This window comes from Tupaia chinensis, unplaced genomic scaffold (assembly GCF_000334495.1).
Source record: "Tupaia chinensis unplaced genomic scaffold, TupChi_1.0 Scaffold000292_1, whole genome shotgun sequence".
NCBI lineage: Eukaryota > Metazoa > Chordata > Mammalia > Scandentia > Tupaiidae > Tupaia > Tupaia belangeri.
The window spans coordinates 3,497,827-3,512,231 of NW_006159777.1; the positions used below are offsets into that span (position 1 = coordinate 3,497,827).

At 55.7% G+C, this 14,405-nt stretch overlaps 1 protein-coding gene and 1 long non-coding RNA gene across 4 annotated transcripts in view; one reads left to right on the plus strand and one right to left on the minus strand.

The window, feature by feature from the left end:
• The window catches only part of LOC102481818 (rho GTPase-activating protein 32), a 120,630-nt gene extending 112,072 nt beyond the window's left edge, over positions 1–8,558 (plus strand). Inside the window, 3 exon segments of the mRNA XM_006150642.2 lie at positions 541–1,514; positions 2,912–4,404; positions 4,406–8,558. Of these exon segments, the coding sequence (XP_006150704.1) occupies positions 541–1,514; positions 2,912–4,404; positions 4,406–5,144 (3,206 nt within the window). The 3' untranslated portion in view covers positions 5,145–8,558.
• A 5,317-nt stretch (positions 8,559–13,875) lies between these two features.
• The window catches only part of LOC102481129 (uncharacterized), an 11,536-nt gene continuing 11,006 nt past the window's right edge, over positions 13,876–14,405 (minus strand). For all 3 annotated transcript variants that reach the window (XR_001370509.1, XR_001370508.1, XR_334836.1), the window contains one exon: positions 13,876–14,070. This is a non-coding gene — a long non-coding RNA (uncharacterized LOC102481129). The remainder of the gene's footprint in view (positions 14,071–14,405) is intronic.

Genomic DNA, 14,405 nt, shown 5'->3' on the forward strand with positions numbered 1-14,405 from the left:
GCTGATGGCTCGAGCCATAAATTAAAGTCAAGCAGAACTCCCCAAAGGGCCAGTGGGCCTGCGTCCGACCGCCACAGAGTCCCCGTATCTCTCTGGATGGTGAGAATTCGTGGGTAACTTTTGCACAACTTCATAGCTCTTGGTTCCTTTTTCTTTGCTAGTAAAGTACCCTTTACTGTAGACTTACAAGGTCGCAAGCCAGCCTGCGCCATCCGTGTGAAACTGTGGTTAATGCTGATGTGCAGCACACGCAGCTGGTGTTCCGGGCGGCCCTCCCCGGGCGGCGAGGGGCCTGCTGTCTCCCACCTCTGTAAGCAGTGCCAGAGGGGGCTGCAGTCTTTAGCCGCTCTTTGTTTCCGTTTGCCTTCTGAAGCAGAGGTGTTTCCTCCAGCCTTGCATGTGGGGTAGAAGACCGTGGATTGCCGTTCTGAAATGTGGAAGGCTCCGGTTGTTAATGACCGAGTGGGGAGTGTGTTGCTTTCCAGATGGGTACCCTAAGCTTCCTGTTCACTCTCACTTTTTCTCCCGATTTCCCACTAGGAGCAGTTACCCATGACCCCCCTCAGGACCCCGTTCCCGTCAGTTCAGTCTCTCTTATCCCACCACCGCCGCCTCCGAAAAGCGTTGCCCGAATGCTGGCACTAGCCCTTGCAGAGTCTGCGCAGCAAGCCTCCACTCAGTCACTGAAGAGACCTGGGGCTGCTCAGGCTGGGCACACACACTACGGGGACGTGGCCATGGCGACAGCCGGAGACAAGCCGCCTGCTGCTTACTGTAGCGTGGCTCTAGATCAGGCCTATTTCCAAACAGATCGGCCGGCAGAACAGGTCCCCCACCAGAACAGTGCCCCGGGGGGCTGGGACCAGCCTCTGCCAGAGACCACCGCAGCTGGAGACCAAGCCCGTGCCAACGCCACCGAGCCTGGGGAGCAGCAGCACCATGTAGACTTGCCGGGGGGTCAGCCACCCCGCCCCTGCCTGTCTGGGGACCAGGAGAAGGCCAGAGTCACCTTTGCTCCCTTAACAGACTCCGAGAAGCCTGGCGACCACGCGCGAGGCCCCGCAGACCATCCAGGCAAGGCCAGTGTGCTGCCTGTCACCTTTGCCGCTCAGGACCAGGCTCTGCTCCGGTTCTGCAGTGGAGATCAGCCGCCGCCTCAGCTCGGTGCGAGCACAGAGAAGCCCCGTCACCTCCCGGAACTCGCAGACAGATCTGCCACTTTGCCTCGGGACAAGACGCACCGTCATGCTGGGTCCCTTGAAGAGAACGCCAGCACGGCGGCCATGGCTTACGTGACAGCTACTCCAGTGACAGCTGGGATCAGCATCAGGGAGGCCACCTGGGACGTGGTTGGACAAGCCAGCACTGCCGATGTCACTGCCGCCACCCTGCAGCGCACGCATAGAACTAACCGCCCCCTCCCCGCCCCGCCCCCCCAGAGGCCAGCAGAGCAGCTGCCAGCTGTGGGGCCGGGACCAGCTACAGCCTGCATGGGGTTCAGTAACGCCCACAAGGTAAGGGGGTCGGCGGGGTGGGGTGCGTGTAGCCCAGAGGCTTGTCCTTTCCAGCAGGTGTGTGTGGCCTCGGGGCTGGACACCACCTCTGCTCCGTCTTGTGGCAGGCCCGTGGACAGTTCACCTGGAGGCTGCCATCCGCGTTTCCCGTGAGGACTGTAGCTTAACTCTCCCGAAGGGTCACAGCAGCCTGTCCATAGTTGTACAGAGAAAGAGCTCACACAGGCGGGTCAGGGCTGTGGGCTGACATGCGTTCTTCCAACTGCATCGCTGAGCCGTGCCTCTGAGCATGCCGTTAACCACCCTCTGAAATCAGGCGTGTCCGCACCATGAAAATGCTTCTTTGGGGACCAGCAGTTAGCGTAATGGCTATGTCGCTGGACTCCCACATAGTTGACCGCGGTTCAAGTCCTGGACCCAGCAGCTTAAACTCACACCTGGTGTGTGTGTGTGTGTGTGCCCAAGATCCCAAGAGGAGAATGGAGGAGAAGGGATTGCAGCGTGGCCATCCCCCCCGGGGAGTGATTTATCGCTCGCTTTCTATCTCTCTGTCTTTCTGGTGAGCACACGCGCCCTATAGCAAAAACCTCTCAAAAAAAAACCCCAAAAAACAAACAAAAATGCTTCTTTGTCTGGACAGTGGGAAGCCTTGCCTTGCGGACTTTTTAAATACTTTTGGATTTTTGTTATTTTCTGAACATTAACCAGCAACCCCTTGTTGAGAGAATATTGTATGTGGGACATTTAAGTTTCTTCCTAAAAAAGTGCCGCAGGTTTCTTTGTGGTCACCTGGCACTAAAAGCACTTAAATTTCTGATCGTCGTGGAGCTCCCTCTAGCACGGTGCGTTTGTGGTGTAGCTGGGTGCTTCGATCGGGCCTGTGGGTCCATACCCCAGAGCAAGTGGAAGCTAGGGGAGAGAGAGGTCTGTCTTGGATGTCGCCTTCGACGGCTCGCGGTATTGCCCTTGTCTTTGTTTGTGAGCTTGAAACAGCTCATGTGTGCCACGGGAGCCGCCTCAGATATCCTCCAGAGCTGACAGAGCGAACTCTACACGTGAAAGTCGCAGAGTGTCCTTGACGCTGAGACTGGGTGTCGCTCGAGTGGGTTTAGCTGGCTGGTGCTGTGGGGTCGGCACGTCCCGGCAACGCCGTGTGAACCGGCCGGCAGAGACAGCAGTCTCTGCGCACCACACGGCAGCCTGGCCCCCCAGGCTGCAGGGGCAGGCCCGGCCCTCCAGGCTGCAGGGGCAGGCCCAGTGCTACCAACCACACAGCTCAGGGTTGTCCGAGCTGCTACCCTGAAGCCCTTCTTGTGAGTTCTAAGTTTAACAGTATTTGATTCCACAGAGGGAGCAGGAAAAACAGACTCCGTAGTAACATTGTCATCTCCCAATAGGTCCCAGCGACGGTCCCAGCCCCAGAGAGGCCACCTGAGCCTCGAGTCTTGGAAGATCCTGGACCTGTCTTTGTCGGCGACACCTGTGCCCCGGCTCAGGGCCCCGTGGCCGCACCTGCCCTCCAGCCAGGCCTGCCGGAGAAGGTGCGGGACGGTGCCAGGGCCCCACCGCTGCACCTGCGTGCCGAGTCTGTCCCCATGCACTCCTGTGGCTTCCCTGCACCGATGCCCCCCACCAGGACCATGGAGAGCAAGGTGGCTGCTGCTACGCACTCTGCTGGCGCAGAAGCCACCGGCTCAGACTACCACTGCTTCCTCGCCGCTGCGTCGGACCCCGGGGATGAGGCGCTGCCCGGCCCGCAAGTGCAGCACGCCCCCCAGAAAATGGCCTACTGCTCCTTCGCCAGGCCGGATGTCACCGCTGAGGCCTTTGGCCCAGAAAACTGTGTGCATTTCGGTATGACTCCCAGCTGCCAGTTCCGTTCCCAGAGTGTCCCCCCACACCACAACAAACTGGAGCCACACCAAGTGTACGGTGCCAGGTCCGAGCCACCCACTGCCGTGGGGCCTCGCTACAACACATACGTGGCCCCAGGGAGAAGCGTGTCTGGACACTACCCCAAGCCGTGCAGCAGGATGGAGTACGTGCCGCCTCTGGGCTCCTCTGTCAGGAGTGCTTGCTACCCCGAGGACATCCCGCCGTACCCCACTATCCGGAGGGTGCAGTCTCTCCACGCCCCCCCTACCTCCATGATCCGCTCTGTCCCCATCTCACGGACAGAAGTGCCCCCGGATGACGAGGCGGCCTACTGCCCCCGGCCGCTGTACCAGTACAAGCCATACCAGGCCTCCCAGGCCCGCTCGGATTACCACGTGACACAGCTGCAGCCGTACTTCGAGAATGGCCGGGTCCACTACCGGTACAGCCCCTACTCCAGCTCCCCCGGCTTCTCCTACAGCGCCGACGGGGCCCTGTGCGACCTGGACGCCTATGGCACGGTGCAGGCACGGCCCCCGCACCGCCCACCCAATCGCGACTTCGCTTTCTACAACCCCAGGCTGCAAGGGAAGACCGTGTACGGCTATGCCGGGCCAGCACCACGTCCCCGGGCCAGTGCGGCGGGCTACTTCTCTGGTACTGACCATAACATGGTCACCATGCCCCCTGCTGCGGATGTGAAGCACTCCTACGCGTCCTGGGATCTGGAGGACGTGGACAAGTACCGCATGCAGTCCCTCCGCAGGGAGAGCCGCGCGCGGCAGAAGGTGAAAGGGCCGGTCCCGTCCCAGTACGACAACATGGTCCCGGCCGTGCAGGACGACCTGGGTGGGATCTACGTCATCCACCTGCGGAGTAAGTCGGATCCTGGGAAAACTGGACTTCTCTCCGTGGCAGAGGGCAAGGAGGGGCGGCACCCGGCCAAGGCTCTCAGTCCTGAGGCGGACGACCGCTTCTACCGGAAGCACCTGGAGCCGGAGTTCGACAGGGCCCGGCCACGGCAGCCACGGTGGCGTGCAGCCCGAGAAGCCGGCCCTCCCGCAGAAGCAGAGCAGCCTGAGGAACAGGAAGCTGCCCGACATGGGCTGCGGGCTCGCCGAGCACAGGGCACACCAGGACGCAAGCCATCGGCACTTCTGTGACTCCAAGGGTGGGCCGTCGTACCCCCAGGGAGCCGGCCAGTTGGATTATGGGTCCAAAGGGATCCCAGACGCCTCTGAGCCGATCAGCTACCACAACTCTGGAGGGAAGTACGCCCCTGGGCAGGAGTCCACGAGGCCCAACCACAAAGAGGCCAGACTCTCCAAAGAGCTGGAGTGGCCTTGGGCCAGACAGCCTCCTGCCCCAGAGAAACACCCCCGGGATTGCTACCGGGAGGATGAGCCCCTCACTCAGCCCGCAGTCCCACCCCCGAAGCCGGAGAGGAGCCACAGCCTGAAACTTCATCACGCCCAGAGCATGGACAGGGACCCGGGCGTGCTGTACCAGTACCAGACACACAACAAGCGCCAGGCCGGCGCGACTGTGGTGTCCCAGTACGACAACCTGGAGGACTACCACTCCCTGCCCCAGCACCAGCGAGGAGGCTTTGGAGGGGGAGGCCTGGGCACGTACGTGCCACCCGGCTTTGCCCACCCGCAGAGCAGGACCTACGCCACAGCCCTGGGCCAGGGGGCCTTCCTGCCCGCAGAGCTGTCTTTGCAGCACCCTGAGACACAGATCCATGCAGAGTGAGCCCCGGGCAATAGAGTCGAAGCAGCCTCTGCTGGACAGTGGACTGTTCTATTTTTTTCAATAACCAAAAAAGTTTAAAAACAAAAACACTACAAAACCCCTGACCACATTAAAAAAAAAAAAGCATAAAGGTAAACAAATGGCCACCTTCCCCCTCCCCTGCTTCCTTACCATCTCGCCCATCTAGGGATACATTGCTTTTGTCTTTAAGAGAGATCTGGGTGATTGCAAAGCACTGTGCTGAAGCCTGGTCCCGGTGTCACAGACCACCTGCCATCCAGGTCGCTCGCTGAGAGCCCAAGGACGGCCTCGAACAGAATTCGCATTTTGCTTTGTCCTTTCTTCTTGGGTTTCGCTGCAGTTCCGAGCAGCTCACACCATGTCCTGGTAGGCGTCTGCACCTACTGTGTGTCCCACTCCCTCCCTGGCCACACAGCCTGCCCGGGGACAGACGGGGTTCTCACTTCCCTCTCCCTGTCTGTCCCAGAAGGGTCTGGTGTGTGAAAAGAGAGTGGAGAAAAACTTCCTGGTCTTTCAGATAAGTCCGACAGTTAGCCACATTATAATTAAACAATAAAAAATCTAGACTCTAAAACATTGGAGAGTCGTATAAAATGTCAGACCACTGACTCACGAGCCGTCCGTGTTCTTATTTCACGCAGTGGGGGGTTCACCGCAATTTGACAGCCAGGCTCCCGTCACTGTAGAGAGGATTTCTGTACTTGTCCTGTGTTGCCTGTACACAGGCCCCCACCCCAGGAATCTTTGGTAAATTATAATTACAGTAAAACATTTCACATCATTTTTTCCTCCTCAGTTAGCAGCCTTGTTCATAAAACCAGCATCCCACGACTGGGTGGATACACACAGTCTGTCGTGGATACGAGTTCATCTGTCCATCTCTCTCCCCGGGAGCCCTCGAAGCCACTGTGGATTGTCCGCTGGTGAGCTGCAGGCTCCTGCAGTAACTGCTGAGCAGTCCCGGTTCACCCGCTGCAGCTGGGGCAGTCGCTGTCTGTCCTACGGAGTCCCGTGGTGTTGGCCCGCAGTGTGCTCTGTGGTCCCAGTCTCACGTCTTTGCCATCCGTACCAGCATTTCAGGCTCAGCTCTGTCACTGCAGGCGTGTCCCATGCGCTTCGTTCCCAGGACACACTCGGAAGTTGCATTTCTTCTCGGAGTGGGACAGGGCAGCCCTCTAACCCAGCCCTGTGCTTCCTCAGCCCCCCCGCCCCGCCCCAACCCTCCGGACGAGCGAGGTGGTCCGTGTGCACACTGTGAGTTTAGAGTCCCTGTCATTCCCAAGCTCGTAATACCGATACTTGAGTTTTATACATTCACATTCACAGTTTTAAACACTGCTTGTAAGGGACAATAGGAGGGAGAATTTCATTCCAGTTACTGGGTGGTTGCTGCTCTGGTGTTTTAGGACTTGGGATTCACTTTTATTTAGAGCAAAGGAGGAAATCTTTTAAGAGGCTAAAATCATGCTGCTGTTATTGCTGTGAAATTGTATAAAGATTAGGATTCATGCCAGTTTTTTTAATTTAAAAAGAAATCATGTGATTGCATTTTAAAGGTTTATATTTAGAAAAAGAAATAAAAAGTTTTAAGAACAACACATTTATATGTGGAAATATTCTGTAAGGGTTTCTTGTGTTCCCCCAGTAATGATCAGAGGATGCTATCCAGACCAAGTAGAAGTCTGACATGTGCACAGGCCTCTGGGTAGTCTAGGCCCCTCCTTAGGAGTCCAGACCCGGCTGGTACGTGGTCAGGCTGGTAGGAGCGCCAGTCAGGACCGCCGTTGGACGCACAGACCCCAGGCGCCCCGCCCCCCGCGGGAGTTGCTCCTCGGTGTCTCTGCAGCACCGGTCTGTTACCTTCACCCCCTCTCTGTGGAGTAGCCAGTCCCTGGCCCCTTGTAGAACCCCCAGGCCTGGGAAGCTCTCACCAGCAGCCTGGAGGGTAGGAGGCCAGGCTGGCCCGAACGGTGCACACGTTCTTCACAGAGCCTGGAGGAGGTGGGTGGTGGAAGAAGTCGATGCAATGTCAGTAGCCCTGAGACTAAAGTCTATGTTCTGAATACTGAAGTCAGTTCCCCAGAACGGTTATTATTAATACTTCCCTTACGATAAAAATCAGACGAATGTTTGGAAAACAGTAACGGCGACTGGTACAACTTAAACACAAACTTCAGGCAGAGTCTGGGGTCGTCTCGGCAGCTGTTCAGGCCACGGCCTTGGCCTCGGGGTTAACCAGGAGAGCTGGCCCGTGTCCCCTGCTGACACTGGGTGGGGACTAGGCGAAAGTCCCTGTGAGCAGGCCACACCCGCGTGTGCACCGTGTTTGCTCCACGTGTGTGTTACCGAGGGTGCCAGCAGTTTCCAGACCACATGATCTGGGAGCGGTGCTGCCTCAAGCACTAGCCCACTGTTTGCTTCTGTTTCTCATCGCTGTGTCTCCAGATTGGATCTTTTGGGCAAAATCCTGGTTCCAGTTTATTCTGATTGAAATAAATATTTCCTGGCTGCCTGGCTAGAAACTTTGCTAAAAGCCCCAGAGGTGCCATTTTCTTACTAATAAGTTTCATCTACGCCTTATTTCTTACTGTTTTCAAGTTTCTTTAAAACTTGCAGAGCCCTGGGATGATGCCAGAGGTAGGGCCTGTGTGTTTCTGATCACAGCAAAGCATTTTTAAAAATTCAGGTTGAAAAATTCCAGAACTGGTCATTCGACATGAATGGGGATAGAGCAGGTTCTCCAATTCATGTCAGTGGAAATTTGCCCCTGTAGTTACAGAAGCCACAAGCCCATCCCTGTGTCCTGCTCTGCCAGCCTCTGTGCAGTCGAGGCTGGAGACGTCTCCACGAGACGAGTGAGTCTCAGGCTGGGGCCAGGACTGCCGGTCAGGAGCGGCGTGCCTCACCGCCCGGGCTGGTGCCAGGTGTACAGGGGGCCCTCTGTCCTCGGCGCATCAGCGCCGTTCATGTTCTGAGAGTAAAAGGTGATGTTTCGCAGTGTAGACTCTGACACAGCAAGCCTGATGTTTCTGTCATGACCTGCATGAGCATCCCAGAAAGTCTTAGATCATACTGTGGGTTTTTAACTTTAATTTATATAGTTTTTTATGTTTTAATACTTTTGTGAACTGGTGTAAATTGTTAATGCCTATAAGCTTGTGTATTTTTTGTAAATACTTTTGTGATTTGTTTCTTGGCCCATATGTAAATATTTAAAGTCTCATTTTTTTTTCAGATTTACCTGAAGCTGAATTTTGGGCTTGGGTTTTACTTATTGCTCTGGCTGGCTGGTGGGGGCGGGGTTACTTGGAGATGGAGGATCTTGGGGTTTAAAGCAAATGTCCCACTGAAAGCAACTCAAATGTCAACAGAATTATTTCAGGTTAAAACCGACTTTTTTGTGTATGTGTTTCCTTCGTGACCGAATCCGAATTGTCATGACCTAGGTGGGTGATGGGGGTGGGCTGCTCAGACTGAAAGACAAGCCCATTAGCCTGGTGACTGAAGGGGAAGGTCTGCTTTTACCCGTGTGCATGGTTTGCTGCCTGGCCAGACCCCTGACCACATGCTGTGCAGAGCTGCAGACTCTCACCTCCACCACGCACACCCCATCTCCCCTCGTAAGCCCGGCAGATGCCCTGCACCCGGGGCCATCCTAACGGCTCAGGCTGCGTTGCAGTCTGACCCCCAAGATAGCAATTCCCAGGAACCCGAGTCGGCTTCTTGTTTCGGGATCCCCCAGCAGGGGAGTCGGAATAAAAGCCGCAGTTCATAAACTCCCCCAGGACATGGTGGATGTCGTCCTCCTTTCAGAGTGAAGAGGTCGGGAATCATCCCCCCCTGGATCTGCAAGGCTAAAGTGACTGCGGGGGCCCAGGTTGGCATGTCAGTGCTGTAAGGAGCCGCGGGCAGCCCGGCTGCTTATGGGGCCTGGAGCCTATTATGCCAGGGTCCTCCAGGCAATATTTCAGTAGCAACCAGGATGTTCTTGGGACCAAGCTCGACACCCAGCTGGGGAACATCAGTTTCCCCACTTAGGTCATAATCTGCAGCCCTTTCTCCATCCTCCATCCTCCAGTCTCGGGGTGTCCTGGCCCCTTTGGGCCAGCAATAGAGGAAGGCCCCCACTGGGGCCTGGTGACCCTGCTGGACAGCCGTCTGTTAGATGCCGCAGCCCTCCAGACCTAAGCAAAGGCATGATGTCTGCGTCAGCAAACACTGCCAGACCTGGGTATGCGTCCCCAGGGAGCCCGCTTGGCTGGGACTGAGGAGAGGCACAGGGCGTTCCCAGCAGGACGCCTACTCCAGAACGAGGGACAAACGATGGGTTGTCGCAAAAGTCCTGCATCTTTGCATTAAAAAAATGCATCACGACTTATCCAACAACCCAGCACGTTGGTGACAGCGGGGATGTTAATCACTGTGGCCTGACAGGAAACACTGGAACGTCATGTCCACGGCCCACTACAGCACAGCCTCGGGCTTCCGCAGGGCCAGCAGGTGGCGGGGTGGTTAAGGGTGCTGGGCTCCCACGTGGCGATCACAGGCGAGTCCTCTCTCTCTCATTCTGTTCCTTTCTGGTCAAATATAACTAAATAAAGTTAAATCATTCTTTTTTTTAAAAAATCTAGATTTTGGGACCAGCAGTTACCATGGCTATGTTGCTGAACTCCCACGTAGTCGACTGCGGTTAGTCCAGTGGCTTAAACTCACGCCGGGTGCGTGTGCATGCGTGCCCAAGATCCCGAGAGGAGAATGGAGGAGAAGGGATTGTGGCGTGACCATACCCCCTGGGGGGCGATTTCTCGCTTTCTATCTCTCTGTCTCTCTTGTGTCTTGTGAGTGCACACGCCCTATCGCAAAAACCTCTAAAAAAACAAAACAAACAAAAAACTAGACTTCTGGAAACACCAGAAATAAGGCATTAAATTGGCCATGTTTTCCACAGTGGCTAGCATACCTTTATGAAAAGTAAGGTTTGTTTTTATTTTAAATATTTTAATTAGAATACTTCCAGAATACATCTCCACCCACCAGCTTTGCTGCCGTTCACTGAAAGGTGAGGCGTTCGTGTCTACAGGCCACTTCAGTGCTGCCCAGGGATGCGCCCAGATGAAAGGAGCGTTTCCTCTAGACCAGACAACCTAACGTCCTGCCACGTCCCTGTGCCGTCTTGTTCCCGATGTCTCTCTCTGCGTTCTGTCACCCCTTGTGCTGTCCACAAACTACCTGTGAGCCTTCCTCTCCCTCTCTGGTTTTAATCTCCCGAAATCACACAACAGACGTGGTCAGAATCTGAGCGAAAGGAGTTTGAACTGGGGCCCTGGATGGCTGCCGAATTCCGTGGCTATTACTCGGGGCCCCTTGCTTATTTTTCCTAGCGAAGTTTCAGGAAGTGAGATGCCAAGGGGGCGGGGGTAGGGTGGCCTGCGCGGCTCCTGCCTCTGGCGGTCGGTGAGAAACCTGCAGTGTGACACCACGACACCCTCTTCCCTGAAGAGCATTTCTCCCACAGAAGGCAACATGGACATGTCACATCTACAGGAAGCAAGAGTGTGTCCTAAATGCCTAAAACTTGAAAAGCACCCTAAGATTTCTCGGCTCTTACCATAGTTCAAGTGTTAAACTAGAATCCATATTAAACATCCAGAGCACTAAACAGTGCCACGAACAGCCACCAGCTGGTCTGGTCTGGTGGGTCTGGGATGGGACTTGAACCTGCGATGCCTGCAGCCACTCCTGTCCATCCGTGCAGTGGCAGGGCTGCTGACCTGGGCAGCATGTCAGTAACGTCTTTCCAAGGGCACCTGTCTCAGACCTTTGGGCGCTGCCACTTTCTCCTGTATGTCCTTTGGCATCCCCAGCGCAGAAATGCACCCTTTCTCTGTCCCTGGGTTTAAATAGTAAGTCCGGACTCCTAGCAGTGACAGGTGGTAGAACACGGGAGCTGGACGAACAGCACAGGAACAGCCTGTCCACACTGTGCCCCCGTCCACACTGTGAGTCACGTGTGCTCTTGTCATGGGGCGACATCCTCCGGGTAGGCTGTCGGCCGCTTAGGATGGAGCTGCTGTGCTTGCAGCTCCGGCCCTTGTGCTCAGGCAGGCAGCTCTCAGAGCCACGTGGTGTACACTGCACGTCCTTTCTCCACACCTTTTCCAAGAACCGCCGTCACGTCCTCGGCTAACTGGGCTTGCTGGTCTGTGTGCGTTTTATCAGTGGTGGGCAGCCGCCGGGAGGCTGTAGGCCGTAGGGCTGCCACCGTAGGGCTGTCACTGCTGTTAGCATCGTACATCTGTGAGACCCCTTGTTCCTCGTGACCACTGGGTGTAGATATGCCACAGCACACAGGCCGCTCCCACCGTCAGCCGGCCGGCTGTGCATGCGGGGCCAAAGTGCAGGCCCAGGCACCCTGACAACGCGTGCGCTGGGGAAGCAGGCAGCGCTGGGTGACTGACCCCTGCTGGACTAGTGCATCCTTCTAAGACAATTTCTAAAATGCTTAATAAGCCTGACTTTCCCATCTCTAACGTAGGGGCGATAACAGCACTTAGTAAGGGTTGCTGTGAGGGCCAAATTAAGTAACAGATTTTTTTTTTTTGACAGGTTTTGGCCATAGCATATGCATGCCCCCGCCAGAAAGACAGAGAGAGACAGAGAGACAAAGCGAGAAATCACCCTCCAGGGGGACGACCATCCCGCAATCCCTTCTCCTCCATTCTCCTCTCGGGATCTTGGGCACGCACGCACACATGCCCGGCATGAGTTTAAGCCACCGGATCTGGGACTCAAACCATGGTCAACTACATGGGAGTCCAGCGACGTAGCCATTATGCCAACTGCTGGTCCTGGTAACAAATGTTTCTAACAGGCTTTGCAGAAGAGCGAGTGCCAAGTGAAAGCCACGCAGAACGTTTGCTGTGGAATAGTGCACGGCTAAAGGGAAGCCGCCTGTGCGATGCTCATATAACTGCATCATTAAGAACTGGGTCAATATCAGGTGTACTATCAGCAATGGGGCCAGCCCATAGCCTGGTGGTTAAGGCAGCTGGATCCTACTGGCTGACCACATGGTTCAAATCTTGGAACTGGTGGCTTGAGAAATGTACCAGAGGGGTGTATACACACCCCAAATTCCGGCAAGAGGGAGAGATGGAGGAGAAGGGATTGCGGTGTGACCATGCTGTGGGGAATGCATTCTTGCTAGCCCTCTATCTCTCTCTTGGTCTCCAGCAAGCACACATGCAAATTTTTAAAAATTAAAAAGGCACTTAGGCTCACCTTTTCCCAAAAAGACCCCTGAAAGTTTTCACATGTTAAGAGATATCTCAAAGAAGAGAGCCTGGGGTTAGAGATGCAAGATACCGCTCAGTCAGCAGTGGGGACGGCCCCCAGGGGTCTCAGGCCTCAGCGTGGCAGCGGGCAAAGTCCTTGCTGACCGTGGGCATGAGTGCACCTCCATGTGCCTTAGGCCACCCTGGGGAAGCTGTGGCCAGCAACGCGGTTCTGACTACTGAGCAGTGTCCACCCCTGTATGACAGCCGTGTGCCCACGGGCTCTGGTCACCGAGTTCTGGGGAGCATCTGGGAGCTGCCGCAGCAGTGTCCGCCCACTCGTGGGCTTCTCAGAGCACGCAGTGGTGGGAATAGAGGCACACCGTGAATCGCTGCAGAAGCATCAGAAGGTTTGGGAAAACAGGTTTGATACTCACAGAAGAGACTCTCAGAGTGTCGTCTCTCCTTTCCAGGAGAGTGGAACTTGGTGAAAACGTAAGGCCCTTTTCTATTAGTCATGTTTACAAGGTTTTCAATTTTATTGCTAGAGGTATGTGCTCATCAGAATTATTCGGGAATTTCTAAATGAAAACTTTCAGGCTGTGGTTGACCACAGTAACTGAAACTGCGGGCGGGCGGCCCCTGTGTGGTGCCCGCTCCACCCATTACCATGCGGCTGGTGGAGCTGTTCTGCATCCACGAACTCGCGCCTTCCTGACAGTCACGTGAGGTGGCCTTACGCCACTGCCAGTTGACAGATAACCGAGGCCCACAGAGTTTAAGCTGCCTGAGTTCCCCAGAGGCTATGGTCTTTATGATCCATCACACTGGAGCCCGAGGTCTGCCTTCCAAGAGCAGAGCCTGGAAGGGGCTCTGACACAGGGCCCGCTAGCCAGGATGGGCTGGCGTGTGCTAGAAAAGCCCCACCAAGGTCTCTCCCCCAGATCACGAAAGGTCTTCCTGCCCAGGGCCCGCTGCGTGTCTGGGTGACGGGGGGATGGCCACACACCATCCCTTCCCCCCATCTCCTGAAACAAGGCCTCCTCGGGGGGTGTGGCAGGGAGGAGAGCCCTGGAGGGTTCCACGATGTGGCCCAACCTGAACGAGTCATTGGTTCACGGCTCCTCGGCCGGCACTGGCCACGACCGGGGCTGCAGTGGGGTGGTTCTGTTCTTACCAGTGGCACCAATGTCAGGGCACCGAAGGCCGCGGGCTCTTGCTGCGGCCCTGGTGTAAGCGCAAGAACGTGCAGGAGTGGTTTCTTTGAAGCTCGGCAGAAGGGTCCGGAGTCGAACTCCAAAACCACTTGGCGGCGTTCATCACTGTCGACAGAAAAATAACCAACTGTAGAAAGTAATAATTAATCATTACTGCGGTTGATTTCCAAGCCAGATATGAACCTCGGCCCGGAGAGGAGGCACACATGCCTTTCTGGGGGTGATTACGGACAGGAGTTCCTTTTATTTGATTCTGAGATTTACAGGGAAAATGAGTGAAGAGAATTCCATTGATCTGGCCCAAAGATGCAGAACATGTAGCAGCCGGGTGGGGGTGGGTGGGCGTGCGGCTTGTAGGTTACAGGTGGGTTCCACAGTTCCTAGGCTGGTCATTGGAAGGGGAAGATCTGTGTCCTGGGAAGAGGTTAGCAAAACATACTGTAATCAGCTGAATAGACGTCTCAAAGTTACTAGCCAGGGACAGGATGCAGGAAGAGCCCTTAAATGGGAAAAAAATGGTCTGTTAATGTTTGTGGGCCTGACCCTTCCTAGGCCCTCTTAGGACTTCGGAAAAATAGGAAAAAGCAGCAGACCTCTGTCCACATCACGAAGCGTCCCGGGCACATGGCAGGGCCACCTCTGTGCATCCGAGAGGATTCCCCAGAGGATTCCCCATAGAGAGGGGGGCACTGCTGTCCCCTCCTGGACAGTGTGACTGCCGGCCGGCCGGACCAAGACCTCCCTCCGGA